Source organism: Rhinatrema bivittatum, chromosome 1 (genome assembly GCF_901001135.1).
Source record: "Rhinatrema bivittatum chromosome 1, aRhiBiv1.1, whole genome shotgun sequence".
Taxonomy (NCBI): Eukaryota; Metazoa; Chordata; class Amphibia; order Gymnophiona; family Rhinatrematidae; genus Rhinatrema; species Rhinatrema bivittatum.
Window position 1 is genome coordinate 21,175,118 of NC_042615.1, and position 17,069 is coordinate 21,192,186.

At 43.1% G+C, this 17,069-nt stretch overlaps 1 protein-coding gene across 2 annotated transcripts in view; it reads right to left on the reverse strand.

Moving 5' to 3' along the window:
• The window catches only part of SCLT1 (sodium channel and clathrin linker 1), a 207,883-nt gene that overhangs the window by 136,038 nt on the left and 54,776 nt on the right, over positions 1-17,069 (reverse strand). For both annotated transcript variants that reach the window (XM_029592475.1, XM_029592554.1), the window contains exons 7-9: positions 15,462-15,597; positions 14,813-14,935; positions 8,273-8,338 (exon numbers count right to left, since the gene is read on the reverse strand). In XM_029592475.1, coding sequence (XP_029448335.1) covers positions 8,273-8,338; positions 14,813-14,935; positions 15,462-15,597 — 325 coding nt within the window. The remainder of the gene's footprint in view (positions 1-8,272; positions 8,339-14,812; positions 14,936-15,461; positions 15,598-17,069) is intronic.

Here is a 17,069-nt window from a genome sequence, read left to right on the forward strand (position 1 = left end):
ATTGTATGAGGGACAGCATGTGAGAATGAGTGCCTGTGTATGTGAGAGAGAGAAAGCATGTGAGAATGAGAACCTGACTGTGTGTTTGAGGGAAGCAGACAGATGGAGAGAAAAGAAATATGTTATAAAAGGAATTGGCAAAAAAATAAGAAAGGGAAGGTGGAAAAAAAAAAGCCTGTGACCAACCGATTAGAAAACTAAGATCAGACAGCAAATGTAAAAAGAAATAAATTACTTTTTACTGATTGGCACATGTAATCTTTGGGAATGTGCAAGAGTAGCACTTTCTCTATGCGGATCTCACAATGTACGAGATCAGCATAGAGGAACTGGAAGCCCATGGGGCCTGCACAGAGGAGGCAGCAGAATGGGCTTCAGTGCCAATAGCAGCAATCAGCGCCTCCCCAATAGCCACGCGGCAGCAGTGACAGTGGCAGCAGAGGAATGAGAGAGGCTCCGAGGTTGCTGGCAAAAGAAAGAGAGGGGGTCTCTGCCTTTAGTGTGTGCATGTGTATGAATGGGAGTTTGCCTGGCGGTGTATGTGTGTGAATGCATGGGTGCCTGCCTGAGGGTGTGTCTGTGTATGAGAATGTATGGGTGTCTTCCTGGGGTTTGTATGTGTGAGAATAGGTGCCTGCCTGTTTGTGGTGTATGGGTGTGTGTGAGAATAAATTGGTGCCTGCCTGGGGGTCTGGGTGTGAGAATGAATGTGTGCATGCCTGGGGGATGGGGAGGGAGTGGTGTGAAAATGAATGGGAGCCTGCCTGGGGTTCAGTGTGAGAATGACTAGGAGCTTGCCTGTGTGTGTGTGTGTGTCTGTGTGAGAACGAGTGGGAGCTTGCCTGGGAGTGTGTGTTTGTGTGTATGTGAGGGAGCCAGTGAGAGTGAGAGCATGAGTGTGTATGAGAAAATCCAGGGGAGTAAGAGTTTGTGTGGGGGTGTGTGTGGAGGGGGAGTGAGTGCCTTAGAGCCTGAGTGTATCAGTGTCTGTAGGAGCGAGAGGTTATGGTGGGTATAAAAGCATGAATATGTATGTATGTGACAGTGTATGTGTGAGAGAGAATGGACATGTGAGTATGTGTGTGAGAGAGAGGATAACCTCCTAATCCTCGACAATATCAGGGTGACTGGAAATCAAGAGCTCCCATGTATGGACAGCAGGGGCTTTTTAAAATCCTTATTAGTTTTAATTATTGGGTGTTATTTGATATATGTACTGTTTTGAAATATTTTATTGGTGTTTGGGAAATTGTAAAAAATGTATATGATTTTAATTAATAGAAATTCTATTTATCAGTAGTTTTAAAATATTTTATTAGTATGGTTTTACTATTATAACTGATGCTTTGTTTCTTGATTTTATTTGTTTTATGAGGAATGGTTGTTCTGCTTTTCCATTGTTAATACACAGAGTCTGGCTTCTTGGGGTTTCCATTTCAGTTTTTTCTAATTTGTGCTCCTTTATTTTGTATTCTGTATTTGGTGAGGGTCTGTCTCTGCTCTGTGTGTGTGACCATGATGAGCGATTCTGCTATCATATAGTGTCTGTATAGAGATCTATAGCAATTGGGTTTGTTTTGTTTCCTCAGTAGGTGGTGTATTGGTATTCTAGGACCCAGTGTAATATTTACCCTTGCTTATTCACAGGTAGGGTTATTGTTGTTTGAGTCCTTGGTGTTATTACTGTTATGTTACAATGGGATTGCAGTATAGATTTTGAGTGTCTTTTTTGTGGGGTTTTGTGTTAGTTCACAATGTGCCTGGCAGTGGAAGGTGTTTGTGCTGCTGTTACTGTGAGGTGACACCAGAATTTGAAAATATCTTTCAGTATGATGAGCTGTAAGGGAAACATCCAAGCTCCATTGTTTGGGGGAATTTCAGTGGATGCACAGAGTTACAGAACTGGAGGTGCAGGATTTGTATTGACATTCTGTCCCTTCCTATATATTCCAGACTTCACTCTCATAATCCATATAGAATTAGTTGAATGAGGCTATCAAATAATTTTATAGTGTGAAACTGGCCAGCTTTTTAAAATAATGCAGAGGACCCTTTCGACTTTTTTTTAACAACACTTTTTTTTATAACCAATTTTAAAGCAGGATCCATGCTATAGAGGTGGGTGTGATGAAGAAATGTCATTTTGGCTTCCCCCCCACCCAAAACAAATTCTTCTGTCTAGAGATGCCACTGATTTTCTGTGGCACACAAATGCATTGGCCCCTGGGCGCCGGAGACCCTTGGTGCGCCACTGGGTGCGAGCCATATGGGGCCGCAAGTGGTGGCAAAGAGGAGTGGAGATTTGGCGGCCGCAAGCAGTGCCCAATCTGCTCGCGACCCAGAAAACCCCAGTCAGCGGGCGTGATTGAGAATGAGGTAGGAGTCGGGGCCGAGACCGGGGGGGGGCGCAAGGAAGAAGGCTCGCCTAGGGCGCCAAATCCCCTTGCACCGGCCCTGGATATGATAGAGGTGTTTAAAATCATGAGAGGTCTAGAACAGGTAAATGTGAATTGGTTATTTGCTCTTTCAGAGAAGGACTAGGGTACACTCCATGAAGTTAGCACGTAGCACATTTAAAACTAATCAAAGAATGTTCTTTTTCACTCAATGCACAATTAAACTCTGGAATTTGTTGCCAGGGGATGTGGTTATTGCAGTTAGTGTAGCTGGGTTTAAAAAAAGGATTGGAAAAGTTCTTTGAGGAGAAGTCCATTACCTGCTATTAATCAAGTTGACTTAGAAAATAGCCACTGCTATTACTAACATCAGTAGCATGGGATACACTTAGTTTTTGGGTACTTGTCAGGTACTTATAGCCTGGATTGGCCACTATTCGAAACAGAATGCTGGGCTTGATGGACCCTTTGTCTGACCCAGTATGGCATGTTCTTATGTACCACACGCCAAAATGGGAGAAGCCTAGGAGCGGGGCCTAGCGAAATGGCTGCTCAACCTGCCATGACTGCAATATCTCTTCACCTCACAGAACTCTCCAGAGATGTGAGCAGGTCAGCCGAACGCCAAGGAAACAATCCCTTCTCCTGTTTTCTTCCTTTTCACTGTTTTTTTAATTTTAACTTTAATTTTTTTTTTTAATTAGCTTGTAACTGCCAATTCAAATTTAGGTCCATGCCAGTCAAGGCTACCAGACTGAGGCTAGTGGTGCCACATAGACATCTCATCTTTACGATATCTCCTTTCCAATGTCTTTCTTTGTTGTTTTGTTTTTTTTTTTTTACTCACAGGCAATCCCCCAAAGGGAAATGCCTGTTCATCATCTGCTGGAGACGGAGAATACTGGAGGGCTGATGTCGGGGCAGGACTATAGAGCTGTGACATCAGCTTTTGCTCTGTCTCCATCTGCTGGCAGAGGTGCATAACCCACTTGTAGGGATTGACCTGCTCAAATGCCGAGGAAGCTACAATGATGGCTTATAATTAGAAGTGGTGATCACAAAATATGCTCCAAGGCTTTAACAAAAACAAAAAATACAACACAACAAAGGTCTAAGAAAGGGTCAACTAAGCTTCAAAAACAAGAGACGGTAGTAAGCAATAACAAGCCAAGGAAGCTCTTCAGATTTGAGCTAAAATTTTTATCTCCCTATTTGTGAAGTAAGTCACTCTCTCCTCCCTAGGCCTCACTTTATTCCATCATAATGGTAATATCTTTCTTCTTCTCTGTCCTGTAGATGCTGTCATACATATTGGCCATTACAAATGGCAATCATTTTACATTCTAAGCAAGACTTCATAAATCCACTGTATTATTATTACTAATGCGTAAGTGACCTAAATTGCAGGTTACTAATACATCAATCCATCCTGTTTCTTTTATTTTATATCGCCTTATCCAATGTGGCTCAAAGAGATTAAAAGCAACAAAAGCAGCCAAATACCACATGAAGCAACAGATAGCTCAACCAAATACAAGAACTTGTCAATAGTATACATCATGAGGTCCCATATGCAGCCGCAGTGCGGCTCTGCTAGTTAGCTGGGCGAATTTAGCTGACTAACCAGTGCTGTATATTCAGCAACACTGCTTAATATACCTGGCTATCTTAAAGTTAGCTGGATAAAGTTTATCCAGCTAACTTTAGGATAGCCTTGTGGCCCGATTAGAGTTAGCTGGGTAAATTAATCGGCTAACTCTGAATATCGGGCTAACTAAACACCTTCCTGCTATACCCATCCCCATCCCTGACTTAACCAGCTAAACATAATCTGGTCAATTTTAAAAGCCCTATGTGCACCAAAGCCGGGAGATAAGCGCATGACTTGGCCTGGTGCGTGCCGTGCGGATCTTAAAACTAGCAGGGGTATGTGCATAAAACCTTTTTCTCACCAAAAGGGGAGAGGGGTGGGCTGGGTCTGTAGCATGAATCCAGTGCGTAAGTATTTATGTGCACAGGCGCATGCCGGGATCCCCTACCACTTAACTTTACTTCTGCTATGGACAGCGTGCAAGTTATGTAACAAAACAAAATATGCTAGTTAGGGGGGGTAATAGGGTGAAAGGGAGGCAAGTTAGCTAGGGAGTTAAGGAAGCTCTCTCCTTTAATGGGGAGAACTGGGAAAAAGGCCTATTGCGTCGCCACGAATGCCTACTAAAATTCCTCCCACTTAACACACTCGAGACAGCATTCACTTGCGCATCAATATAAAATCATGCGCACATGTACTCGCGGATAGCAGATTTTATAACGCGCGCACGTATATATGCTTATGTTATAAAAGAGGTGCTTCCATGTGCCTACGGCGGCAGAATTGCACGCGGATCTTAAATTTTACTTCTCAGCCGGCTAAATGACCCCCGCTTATCCTAGCCAGATATTCAGCACCACCACATAGTCAGATAAGTAGTATAGGCCTTCATATAAGTAAGCAATCCCAAAAATTCACTGTCAGCCCAAATACTAACAATTCAAATAATCTTCAAACCATAAATATCAATAGTTATTAATATACTTGAATAATAGATTTTAAAAGTTAATAAACAAATTAATCCAAAGGTCACCCACCCAAGCAATTCTATACTCAGCCCTTAAAAAAAATTAATTTCAGACATTATCAATTGTTCCTTAGCCCAAGGAATTTATCCAGACGACCTGAAAGTTGCTTCTATCAAACCCCTATTAAAAAAACCGAACCTTAATCCTAAAGATCCATCCAACTTCCGCCCAATATCCAACCTTCCTTTTATAGCCAAGGTTACAGAAAAATTAGTCAACACCAGATTATCAGAATACCTCGAAGACAACAACATATTATTCCCCACTCAATACGGCTTCCGAAAATCTTTAAGTACAGAATCACTTCTCATATCTCTGACAGATTACCTCATCATGGGCCTCGATAAAGGTCACGCCTACTTGCTGATACTCCTCGACCTATCGGCGGCCTTTGACACCGTGAATCACTCCCTTCTCCTAAATCAACTAGCGAACATCGGAATTACAGGCTCTGCTCTTGCCTGGTTCAAATCATTCTTGGGAAACAGAGGATATAAAGTCAAAATACATAACAAAGAATCACAGTTTTACCCTTCTTCGCTAGGTGTTCCACAGGGCTCCTCTCTCTCCCCCACGCTCTTTAACATTTACCTCCTACCCCTATGTCAACTATTAACTAATCTTAACCTCAAATACTTTCTATACGCAGATGACATCCAGATTGTCATCCCTATCAAAGAATCCCTTACAAAAACTATCAAAATCTGGGAAAACTGTCTTCAAAATATTGACAACCTCCTCTCCAGCCTAAATCTAATCTTAAATTCCGCTAAAACCGAAGTCCTCATAATTTCCCCTGAAAACAGTAACCTCACCTCAAATCCTCCAACCGGCTTTCAAACTTCACATGTAAGAGACCTAGGAGCCATTATCGACAATCGGCTAAATCTAAAATCTTTTATTAATCAAACCACGAAGGACTGCTTTTATAAATTACACGTCTTAAAAAGAATCAAACCACTTTTCCATTTCCACGATTACAGAACAGTTTTGCAATCAATAATCTTCTCTAAGTTAGATTATTGCAATTCTATTCTATTAGGTCTCCCGTCTTCTCATACTAAACCTCTTCAGATGGTTCAGAACACGGCGGCCAGAATTTTGACAAACACAAGAAGAAGAGACCACATATCTCCGATTCTCAAAGACTTACATTGGCTGCCAGTGCACTATAGAATCTTATATAAATCCATTACTACCATCTACAAAGCATTCCATCAACTCTCTCCGCTTAACCTCCAAATCCCATTTAAAAAACATACCTCCATCAGACCTATCAGAGAGTCCTACAGAGACTCATTACAGGTGCCTCCTGCAAAAACCTTTAACCATAGGACTCTCAGAGACAGGGCTTTCTCTACAGCAGGACCTACCTTGTGGAATTCTATACCACCAGAACTGAGACAGGAACCTTGCCTCCCCACTTTCAGAAAAAGACTTAAAACCTGGCTATTCTTGAAAGCCTTTCCAGACACCAACTGAACCCACTCTCAACTTAAGCAACTAAGAACTCCCGTCAGGGTAATCAACAACCTTTGACAACTCAATAATGTTCTCTCTTTTTTAATGAGGCAGGTTTATTTACCTTGGTTTTATTTACCTTGGTCATTCTTTTGTTATCTCAGTGTTAATCTCTCTTTTGCCTTCTCTTCATTCCAAGTTGCATTTTATCCCTGTTTTATTGTAACTGCTACCTTATTCTTCTATCACATGTTAATGTTTTTAAGTTATTAAGTATTTATTCTGTTGTCACACCTTGTTATTTGTAAACCGGCATGATGCGACTCCCATCGCGAATGCCGGTATATAAGAAATTTAAATAAATAAAATAAATAAAAGCAGGCAAAAACAAACATTCACGTCGTCACCTTTCTCCAGAATAACATCAGATCAGAATTAGAGCTGGGTAATTGTTTAAATCAGTGGATTTTACCTGGGTTGGGCAGAGGCAGGTATGGAGTGGTAAGAGAAGATAAAAACGTCAGTGGGAGGGGAGGGGAAGCAGGAGAAAGAGTGTGAGTGTGTGAGTGAGTGTGAGAGTGTGAGTGAGTGTGTGAGTGAGTGAGTGAGTGTGTGTGTGTGAGCTTTGCCTACACAGCATATTGTCTTTGCACAGTACACCTACCATTGTTCCGTGCATCGCCTGGTGGCCACAGACAGACCGACCGACACAAGCCTTTTATATATAAATAGATTGATAGCTGTAGAAAATCTTTAAAAAAAAAAAATCTTTAAGATATTCTGCAATCATATATATATATATCCACAGCCACTCTAGAAAATAATCTGTTTTATATTATACTCTCTTATGTTGACAAAGTTAATCGAGTGTACAGCACACAATCATGAGGGTATGTTATAAAATTGGGGGTACATGTGCGCGCGCATGTTTTAAAATCCGGCCCATAATGTAAAACATCGGGGGGTCAATATTCAAACCTAGCCATTTAAGTAACTTAGTCAGATTTAACTTATCCGGCTAAGTTATGAGAGATATTCAGGGATATGGCTAAGCTGAATATATGTGTATATGTGCGCACTTAGTAGGGAAGTGCAGTCATTGGTTTTTGGATGTCCATTCGTTTCATGCGTCTTCGTCTAAATTGCATCTATTAGGCGCATACCATTCGTCATGTGTACATTCATTCATTCATTAGATACGAGATGTCCAAACGAATGGATGAACAAATGCACATCCCTAGCCCTTAGCTGCATAAGTTAATTACGGCTAACTTTAGACCTGCTATTGAACAGGTCTAACTTAGCCACATAACTTGTGGCTAAGACTCAATATTGGTAGTTAGCTGCATAACTTATATGGCTAACTTTCTCTGCCCCCAACCAGTCCACTACATGATCACAGGTTATGCTGCTAACCTTTTAGCTGTATAAGGGACTTATGCGGCTAAATCACGCTCAATGCGTTTCGAATATCGACCTCCAGATTATTTTCCTGAGTAGAGATATATATATATATGATTGTAGAATATCTTACATTGTTTTAAGATTTACTACAGCTATTCATATTATATATGCTAGGTAAAAGCACTGTCTGGATAGCAAAAATGTTCTTGATTTTGTTCTTTTATCTTATGGCATTCTTTCCCTCCATTTTAGCTGCAAGGGATATGATCGCACCTCCGCAGCATCCCCGGTGCTGACCAGCCTAAAGAGTTAAAAACTGGACTCGAGAATTACAGGACCAGAGATTTGGTAGCTTGAGAATATGCAGAAGTCTTCCATAATTATCTACTTACCGATTCCACTTGCTCATTAGTTTCCTGCAGTTGCTTAGTCATTTGCTGAAAACCAATCAAGTGGTCCTAAAACAGGGAGTAGAAAATTTGCTGTTAGTAATGGCCAGGATCTATATCTCTACATACATGTGTGTGTGTGTGCGTTAGGATTATTGCTTTCTCAACAGATACTGATTATTTCTGCTGCTTTGCTTTTGTCTATGTTTCTGAATAATTAAAAAAATATATATTTGTGTGTTCTTGGTCCTTCTGGTTTTCACTCTGTCTTGTGCAGTCGTATTATTTAGCTAATTATTATTTTTAAATTCCCTGTGCATTGCTAAGGGAGAAATTCAGGGCTCTTCCTTTCAGAGTTTTGGGGAGTGGTTTGTAATCAGTTGCACAGCAAGGGGTATTCAACAAAGCCCTCCTAATCCTAGTTGGAGAGAGTTCAGCACTGGCTGAGGGTTGAACAGCCTACCCTGGCTCTGGTTTCTGCTTGGTTAAGTTTAAAGTCTCATTTTAATATAACTTTATTCTTTACTTTTCCCAATATACATTGCTCTTATCTTTGCTGTTTATGGAATAATAAAAGGTTATATGGTAAGGATGGCCTATACTTGTCTATGGCAGGAAAGAGGATACAAGGTGAAACATTCAGATCAGGCATTTAAACAAGAAAGCAAGAGGTGGCCAGTGAACGTTGGCCTGTCACCTGCAAAAAAGTAAGAGGGAAGAGGAAGTAACAAAATCAGTTAAAAAATGCAGAAAAGGTGAGTAGAAAGAGCATCTGGAAAAATGCTCGTAATCTGGGCAATAAAATTCCAGACCTACAGGCCCTAATGGTGAAGGTGGACTTGGACATTGCTGCTGTTACAGATACATGGTTCACTGAATCTCATGATTGGGATACGGCCATCTCATATAACGTGTTAAGGAAGGACAGAGAGGACAAAAAAAGGGGAGCAGATCTTTGTGTTATAAACAATGTCCAAGCAACTAAACTGCAAGGGATGTGGGGTAGAGAAGAAGCATTATGGACAGTCCTTAAAAAAAAAAAAAGATGGTGCTTCCATTTTTACTGGTGTGATCTACAGGCCATTGACTAAAACGGAAGAACTGGACAGAGATCTGATCGAAGACATCCAAAAGGTGGGAAAGAAGGGCGAAGTGTGGCTTGTTGGAGATTTCAATCTGCCAGATGTGGATTGGAGAATCCCTTCTGCAGAATCTGCGAGAAGTAGAGAGATAGTGGGTGCACTTCAAGGGGCTCTGCTCAAACAAAAGGTAATGAAACTCACAAGGGGTAATGGGGACAATGCCTCTAATGTTCAGGTAGGGGCTCACATGAGTACCAATGATCATCATACCACAGTATGGTCTGACATTGCAAATAGAGAAGTCACATTAAGACCCAAGTTTTGTATTTTACAAATACAGACTTTGTCAAAATGGGGATGTATCTATAGGAAGAACTAGAAGACTGGGAGAAAATAGGTGAGCTGGAACGACAGTGGGCTAAATTAAAAGGAGCTGAAAAAATAAAGGCAAAAAGAACAGCATTCAAGAAGAATAAGGAATCCCAAAAAAAGAGAACCACATGGATAAATATCTGTTAAAACAGAGAGACAAAGAAGGAAATAAGGAAAGCAAAAGGTCTAACAGAAGGAAGGATTGCCAAAGAGGTAAAGCAAGGAGACAAAACATTTTTCAGATATATCAGAGAAAGAAGAGACTGCCAGAAGTGGTATAGAGAAACTGAAAGGTGACAAGGAGCAATGTGTGGAGAGTGATGAAGAGATGGCGGAAATATTAAACAAATACTTCAGTTCAGTGTTCACTAAAGAAAACCCTGGAGGAGGACTATTGTTAGTTAAGAAGACCATAGCTGTAGCTGGGGTAGATGAAACTCAGTTTTCAGCACAGAATGTATGGGAAGAGCTAGGCAAACTGAAAGTGGACAAGGCCACGGGGCCGGTTGAGGTACACCCCAGGATGCTAAAGGAGCTCAGAGATGTACTGACGGATTCACTGAAGGACCTGTTCAAAGGATCCCTGGAAAGGGGCACGGTGCCAAGGGATAGGAGAAGAGCGGTGATGGTCCCACGTCACAAGATTGGGAGCAGAGAGGAGGCTGGAAACTACAGACTGGTTAGCCTCACCTCAGTGATGGGAAAATTAATGAAGACGCTGCTAAAGGAAAGGAGAGTGATCTATTTACCATTGGGTGGTTTGCTGGTCCTGAGGCAGCATGGATTCACCAGGGGAAGGTCTTGTCAGAGAAACATGATTGATTTTTTTGATTGGGTGACTTCAGAACTGGATCGAAGAAGAGCACTTGATGTGATATACTTGGATTTCAGCAAAACCTTTTGATACGGTCCCGCATAGGAAACTTGTGAATAAAATGAAAAGCTTGGGAGTGAGCGCCAAGGTGGTGGCGTGGATTACAACTGGTTGCCTGATAGGAAACAACATGTAATAGTAAATGGATTCTACTCTGAAGAAAGAAGTGTGTTAAATGGAGACGCGGTAATGCAAAAAAGAGTTGTATATAATGAGAGGTGAAAGACTGATGCGCACAGAGAAAGAGAGGGATCTTGGGTTGATAGTATCTGCCGTTCTGAAGATGGCGAAGCAATGTGACAAGGCGATAACCAAAGCCAGAAGAATGCTGGGCTGCTTAGAGAGACGAATAACCAGTAAGAAAAAGGAGGTGATGATGCCCCTGTATCAGTCCTTGGTGAGGCCTCACTTGGTATATTGCATTCAATTCTGGAGACCGTATCTCAAAAAGGGTAGAAACAGGATAGAGGGGGTCCAGAGAAGGGAGACCAAACTGGTGTGGGGTCAGCATCGGAAAACTTATAAAGAGAGGCTGAAGGATCTAAATACGTATGCCCTGGAAGAGAGGAAGTACAGGGAAGATATGATACAGACCTTCAGATACCTGAAAGGTCTTAATGATGCACGAACTTAGAGTCTTTTCCATTGGAAAGAAATCAGTAAAACTAGGGGTCATGAAATGAAACTCCTTGGGAGCGACTCAAAACCATCAGAAAATATTTCTACACGAAGAGAATGCCCTGCTGGAGGAGATGGTGAGAACGAAAAAAGTCAAAGAATTCAAAGTGGCAACTGATAAACACTGTGGATACCTAAATGCTAGAGGATGGACATGGAGAATAAAGAGTGCATGGGGGTGAGTTGCTGGTGCGGTGGTTCCTACCCTTAACCAATAAGTCTTGCTGCTTTCATGCAACTGCAACATTGCTCATCGCTGCAACGGCAGAGGGAAAAAGGGATTTGGATTTAGACAACAACCAACGAGGGTCCCGACTTTTACGGACTGGGAAACTGATAGGCATGGGGGTAACCTGCACAGAGGGGCAGTTACTACCTTAAAATAAGGCATGGGTTTACTTGATTCCTTTGACGTAACTGCAACATCACTCTCCGCTTTGACGGCGGGGGTGGGTGGTGGAAAAAGATACAGGATTCAGATGACAATCAACCCAGGTCTCGACTTTTATGGTCAGAGGTATTGATACACAGACATAAGGGAAAACGCACAACACTGCTTCTACAGCCAAGTCCATAAGCAAAACACATCAAGCAGCACCGTCTGAAGTTTCAGGAAACCTCATCACCCAGTAAAAGAGAAACATGGGAGTAACCTGCCCAGCATGGCAGATACTACCGTAAGAAGCTTGCTGGGCAGTTGGATGGACCATTTTGGTCTTTTTTCTCTGCTGTCATTACTATGTTATCACATTACATAAAACAGATAAAGGTATGCTCCCAATAGGGAGACCTAAGTATGGATGGTGTGAGAGAGAAGAAGGCTGAATCCAGTACTCGTTTTGTGCATGTGTCCCCACCTTTCAGAAGAGCAGGAAGCCTAGACCTCACTGTTGAAATCGAATGAGATCTTGCTAAACCCCTCTTTCAACAAGAAATTCTAAGTTAGACAGGAAGAGGTAAACAGTTTAATCCTCCTTACACCACACGTTTTCTAGTTGAAAAGGAAAGATCTAACCTATTAAGACCACAGGAGCAGCTGCCTCTGGCCATGCACCCAGGAGAATGGTGCTGAAACATGCTCTGTGCTGCTGAAGGTGCAACCAACACAGACTCGGATATGAGGAATTCTTATGCAGAAACCAGTGGTTTTTTTCCCAGTCACTTGGGGAGGAGGAATAGACCTTGTGGTTAGTGCAGGGGGCTATGAACCAGGAGACCAGGGTTTGAGTCCCACTGTCACTCCTTGTGATCTTGGGCAAGTCACTTTACCCTCCCCATTGCCTCAGGTACAAACTTAGATTGTAAGCCCTCTGGGGATAGGGAAATACCTACAGTACCTGAATGTAAACCGATGTGATATCTCAGCTCGAATATATAAAAAATAATAAATAAATAAAATCGTAGTGTGGGCAAACTGCATTCTGTTTTAGCTTATTTATTCCTTTTGAATTCAAACTTGATTCCTCACTACATATCCAAAAATCCCAAAGCGGATGTATGTATTTATTATAAAGAACTCCTAGCCCGCGTATCTACTGTTTTAGGCAAGGTATCATCATACGTTCATTATCGTAATAAAACATCATGGACCAGACATGGACGGATTTCAGTAAAACATCATGCGTCAGCAAATAGTTTCCACAATGAAATCCCTTCCCCACCTCCCCTTTATTTCTCACCCTGATTCTGCCCCCCCCCCCCACCACCTCCCCTTCCTCTAATTAATGCTAAAGAGAAAGTGGCGATCACTCACAGGGACCCAGCCTATGGTCTTCAGAGTTATAGTGGCCAAGGATGAAGGCTTCTATTGTTCCCAACAGCAAATGCTGACAAGCCTCATGGCCATTTTCAGATAAAGTTGCACCCATAACTTTAGGACAGGTATCTTTCCCACCAGACTAATGCACACAACTTTAACTGGCCAGCGCTCAATATCTGCGCGTACCTGCTAAACCTTAGTCTTGCCCCCCTGGGATGCGTCCAGCGTGGCCCCTTTTTATCTGGACACATTTCGTGCACGCAATGAGCTGCGGACACAAAATGTGTCCGCTCAGCAGGGGACATATTCAAATCTTGGGTTTGCCAGACAAAGCCTTTGAATATTGATGTTAAGGATCCCATAGAGAATACCACACTGACAGCAAATTAGAAAGATAACTTTTTGTCAAGAAAAAGACGGTACAAAGGTTTGAAATATGTCACTGTTATAGTAAAAAAAACATATTTCTGAATGTGATATGGCATTCAGAAGAAGTGTAAAAAACTTGGAACTAGACTGGGTCAAACAAGCTATAAGCGCAAGCAAACCAATCATAGCTGCACACACTGAAAAATGAGATAAAGATAAATGTCGTTCTTCTTACCTATTATTGACTATCTGATTAATTTGATGGGCATAGACGGTGCAGAATGCAGCTGTGTATGAAATTAAACCAGCAAAGTATTTTTTAATATGGGTGGATTCCACCTCTGACATAGATCATGTTGACCAGTTCACAATCAGAATTCATAATGGGGCGGATTTTAAAAGGAGTGCGAATAGCCTACTTTTGTTTGCGCTCCAGGCGCAAACAAAAGTACGCGGGATTTTAGTAGATACGCGCGGAGCTGCGCGTATCTGCTAAAAACCTGGATCGGCGCGCGCAAGGCTATGGACTTTGTATAGCCGGCGCGCGCCGAGCCGCGCAGCCTACCCCCGTTCCCTCCGAGGCCGCTCCGAAATCGGAGCGGCCTCGGAGGGAACTTTCCTTTGCTCTCCCCTCACCTTCCCCTACCTAACCCACCCGCCCGGCCCTGTCTAAACCCCCCCCCCTTACCTTTGTCGGGGGATTTACCCGGTTTTGGGCGGATTTACGCGAGCAGGGCTCTGAAAATCCGCCCCAATGATGATAAAATTAGTGGTGAACCGCTGGAGAGATTTCTGAAGTGTGTGCCTGTACATTAGTACACATATGATTATTAAGACACGGGAAGATCACAGGATATTAATGGTATTTCCTTAAAAGCAAAGAAGGTCCCCAGATTTATATTTCATGCAGGGTCCCCATCAGTGCCTTAACCCAGCCCTGGCTGGGAGTGGGGAGGTGCCATGTGTGCCAAAATAGGTTTCATTGAGCCAGTAGTGTTCAAATGGTTAGAGATGGAGATAGACTGCTTTCCTAATCAAACATTTACAAGGTCTCTGTATTGGCAAATTAAGGAGAAAGCGGACTTTTACTGTTTTCTCTGTGTCATGAGATGAAACAAAATAAAACAAAACAACAAAAAAAAGTATGCACCAGGAGGTTTCAGTCACCCAGTTTACCTGCTCAAAGCTCATTCCCAGGTGTTCACCTGCTTTGTACACTGACTGAACAGGTATTACTTCCAGTGTCACCAATATTCTCTGTCCCCAGGAAGAAATACATTTCTCTCACTTCAAAATAAAACCGGAGGGGGTACTCTCGGCAGTGTGAGAAATGTACACCAACTTCCTTCCTGGACTTCAAGCGAGCTCGAAATGTAGGAGGAAAGGAAGAAGAGCAAACAAAAGGTTACGTTTTGCTTTTGCTTCTCAGCCACGTGAATCTGTGCCTCGGTCATGTGTTCCTGGTACAGCTGCTGCAGGCGATCCAGTTCCTGAGCAACGGTCTGCCAGAGCTCCAGCGCGTGCTCCTTTTCCTAGGAAATAAAGCAAAACCGGGTGGAAGATTCCTCCTCGCTTTCCCCTGCCGGCAAAGCTCTTTCAAAGCACAACGGCCTGCGCGTTAGGTTCCATTCCTGCGGCAGAGGCAGGTAAAGGTTCGCATCTCAGGCCGCTCTGAGCCGGCTGGAAAAGTGGAATACACATTTAAAATGCATAAAGGTGAAACAAACGTTCTTAGGATAATGCAGTGTATAAATGTTCTAATAAATAAATAGCCAAGAGCAAGACTGAATCTAAGCTCCTGCTTTCTCAGCTGCAGGATATTTTCCAGCCATCTGATGCCATATGCAGGGTGAGGGTGGAGAGCGAGAACACAGGGAGAAAAGAAAGACTTTCAGGACTAAATCTGGTAGTACCAAAAATATTCTGTTAGAGATAAAAGGGCATTTTGGTTTCCTTTTCCTGCAAGACGAGGAAGAGGATGATATCAAAGATAAAAAGTATATGACTGAGCTAACAAACCAAAGGCCTAAAGGAGGATTGTATCGGGCTTTAGCTTACTTGATTGGCCAGATGTAACTGCTCCTGTAGGTTTCTAATCATCTCTTCTTCTGGATGCTGGTCGCTCCCCAGATCAGAGCCAGCAGGCAGAGACTCTACCTGCTTCTCCACAAACTCCCTTAGTTGCCTATGCAGCCTGTGAAAACAGAGGGCAACAATTCAACACCTCAGCATAAGCAGCCATACTGCATAGGCCATGTCCTCTTAAATTGATTGATGTTTTTGCTCCAAGTCTTCCAATTGTTGGTCTTTATTTTAGTTTAAACTGTCTAGGTCTTAGGATTTCACATTGTGTAAAAGGACGACACTGTTTTTTTATGGCTGTTATTCGGCTTTAAAAAAGTCTCTCTGACATCACTTTTCAGAAGATTTTTGGATACATTGGGGTATAGCAAACAGATTCATTATTAATAGCAGAGCAATATCCTGCTTTACCGAGATAGAGAAAACAAGAGTAGCAAAGCTTTCTTGGCCAGTGTTCAGCCATCGGATGCCAGGGCTGGCAGGACTTAGGTGCGGGCCTCTGTGAATGAGGTGAAGATCTATCGAGGAAGACAGGTCCCTGGCCAGGGACTGACGCAGATCAAATACAGGCAGAATCAGAGTCAGGCAGGGGGGGGGCAGGAAAGCAGAGACGTGGTACAGGCAGTGGTCAGTGGCAGGCAGAGGACAAGCTGAGTCAAGTAAACAAGCCAAAGTGAAACCAGAGATCCATCCAAGGGAGACAAGGGATGGAGGGCAGGCAGGAAGGTGGGGGAACAGCACCGTGGGCGGAAAAGACACGGAAGACAGAAGTCCAAGAACTGAAGACTGACCAGGGGGTTGATGATGCCAAGGAACTCAGACCAAGACTGCACCAACAGGAACCAAGGAGATGAGAATAAGACACCAGGAACTCAGGAACAAAGATCAGGAACATGCAGGCAAAGCACTACTACCAGAGTAGTCAACCTATTGCCAAGGCAAGGAGAGGCAGCTGAAGTGGCCTTTTGAGGGCCCGGACTTTGACCTCATCAAGAGGTGCTGTGGGGCACTTCCCGCCACGGTCCCTTAGCTAAGGTGCGCATGCCTAAGGAGGACGTGTCGTGGCAGGACTTGATGGCGGCGTCTAGACAGCAAGACCTGGTCGTATGCTGCTGGGTCGAGCGGCAGTGCTCCTGCCGCAAACAGTGGCGCGAAGCATCAGGGAACACCCACCATGGCGGGACGCAGTGCAACTAACTCGTCTGGGGAGGAGGTGAGAGCGGCAGTCCACGGAAATAGCCCTCGGACTGCCAAGCGCAATAGTTGGAAATGGAAGGAGGGAAAAGCGTGAAGTGAGAAGAGGAAAAGAAAAAAAAAAAAGAAGCAAAAAGTACAAAAGGCAACAGAACAAAAGAAAAAGAAAAATCATTTTCACCTGGCTCCTGAAACTTTGGGCTGGCATCCGAGTTTTCTGAATATTTCCACCCCTGCCTGAGATAATGAGCGATAAAATGACTCGTCCAAGGGGACAGCGAGTGTTGGTGGTAAAACCAGGATCTGACCACAGACCTCCCGGCTCCCTCTCTCTAATCGCCAGCCTTCTCCCGACTCCCACTTTTGTGAAGGGAGACAGCATCTGACAAC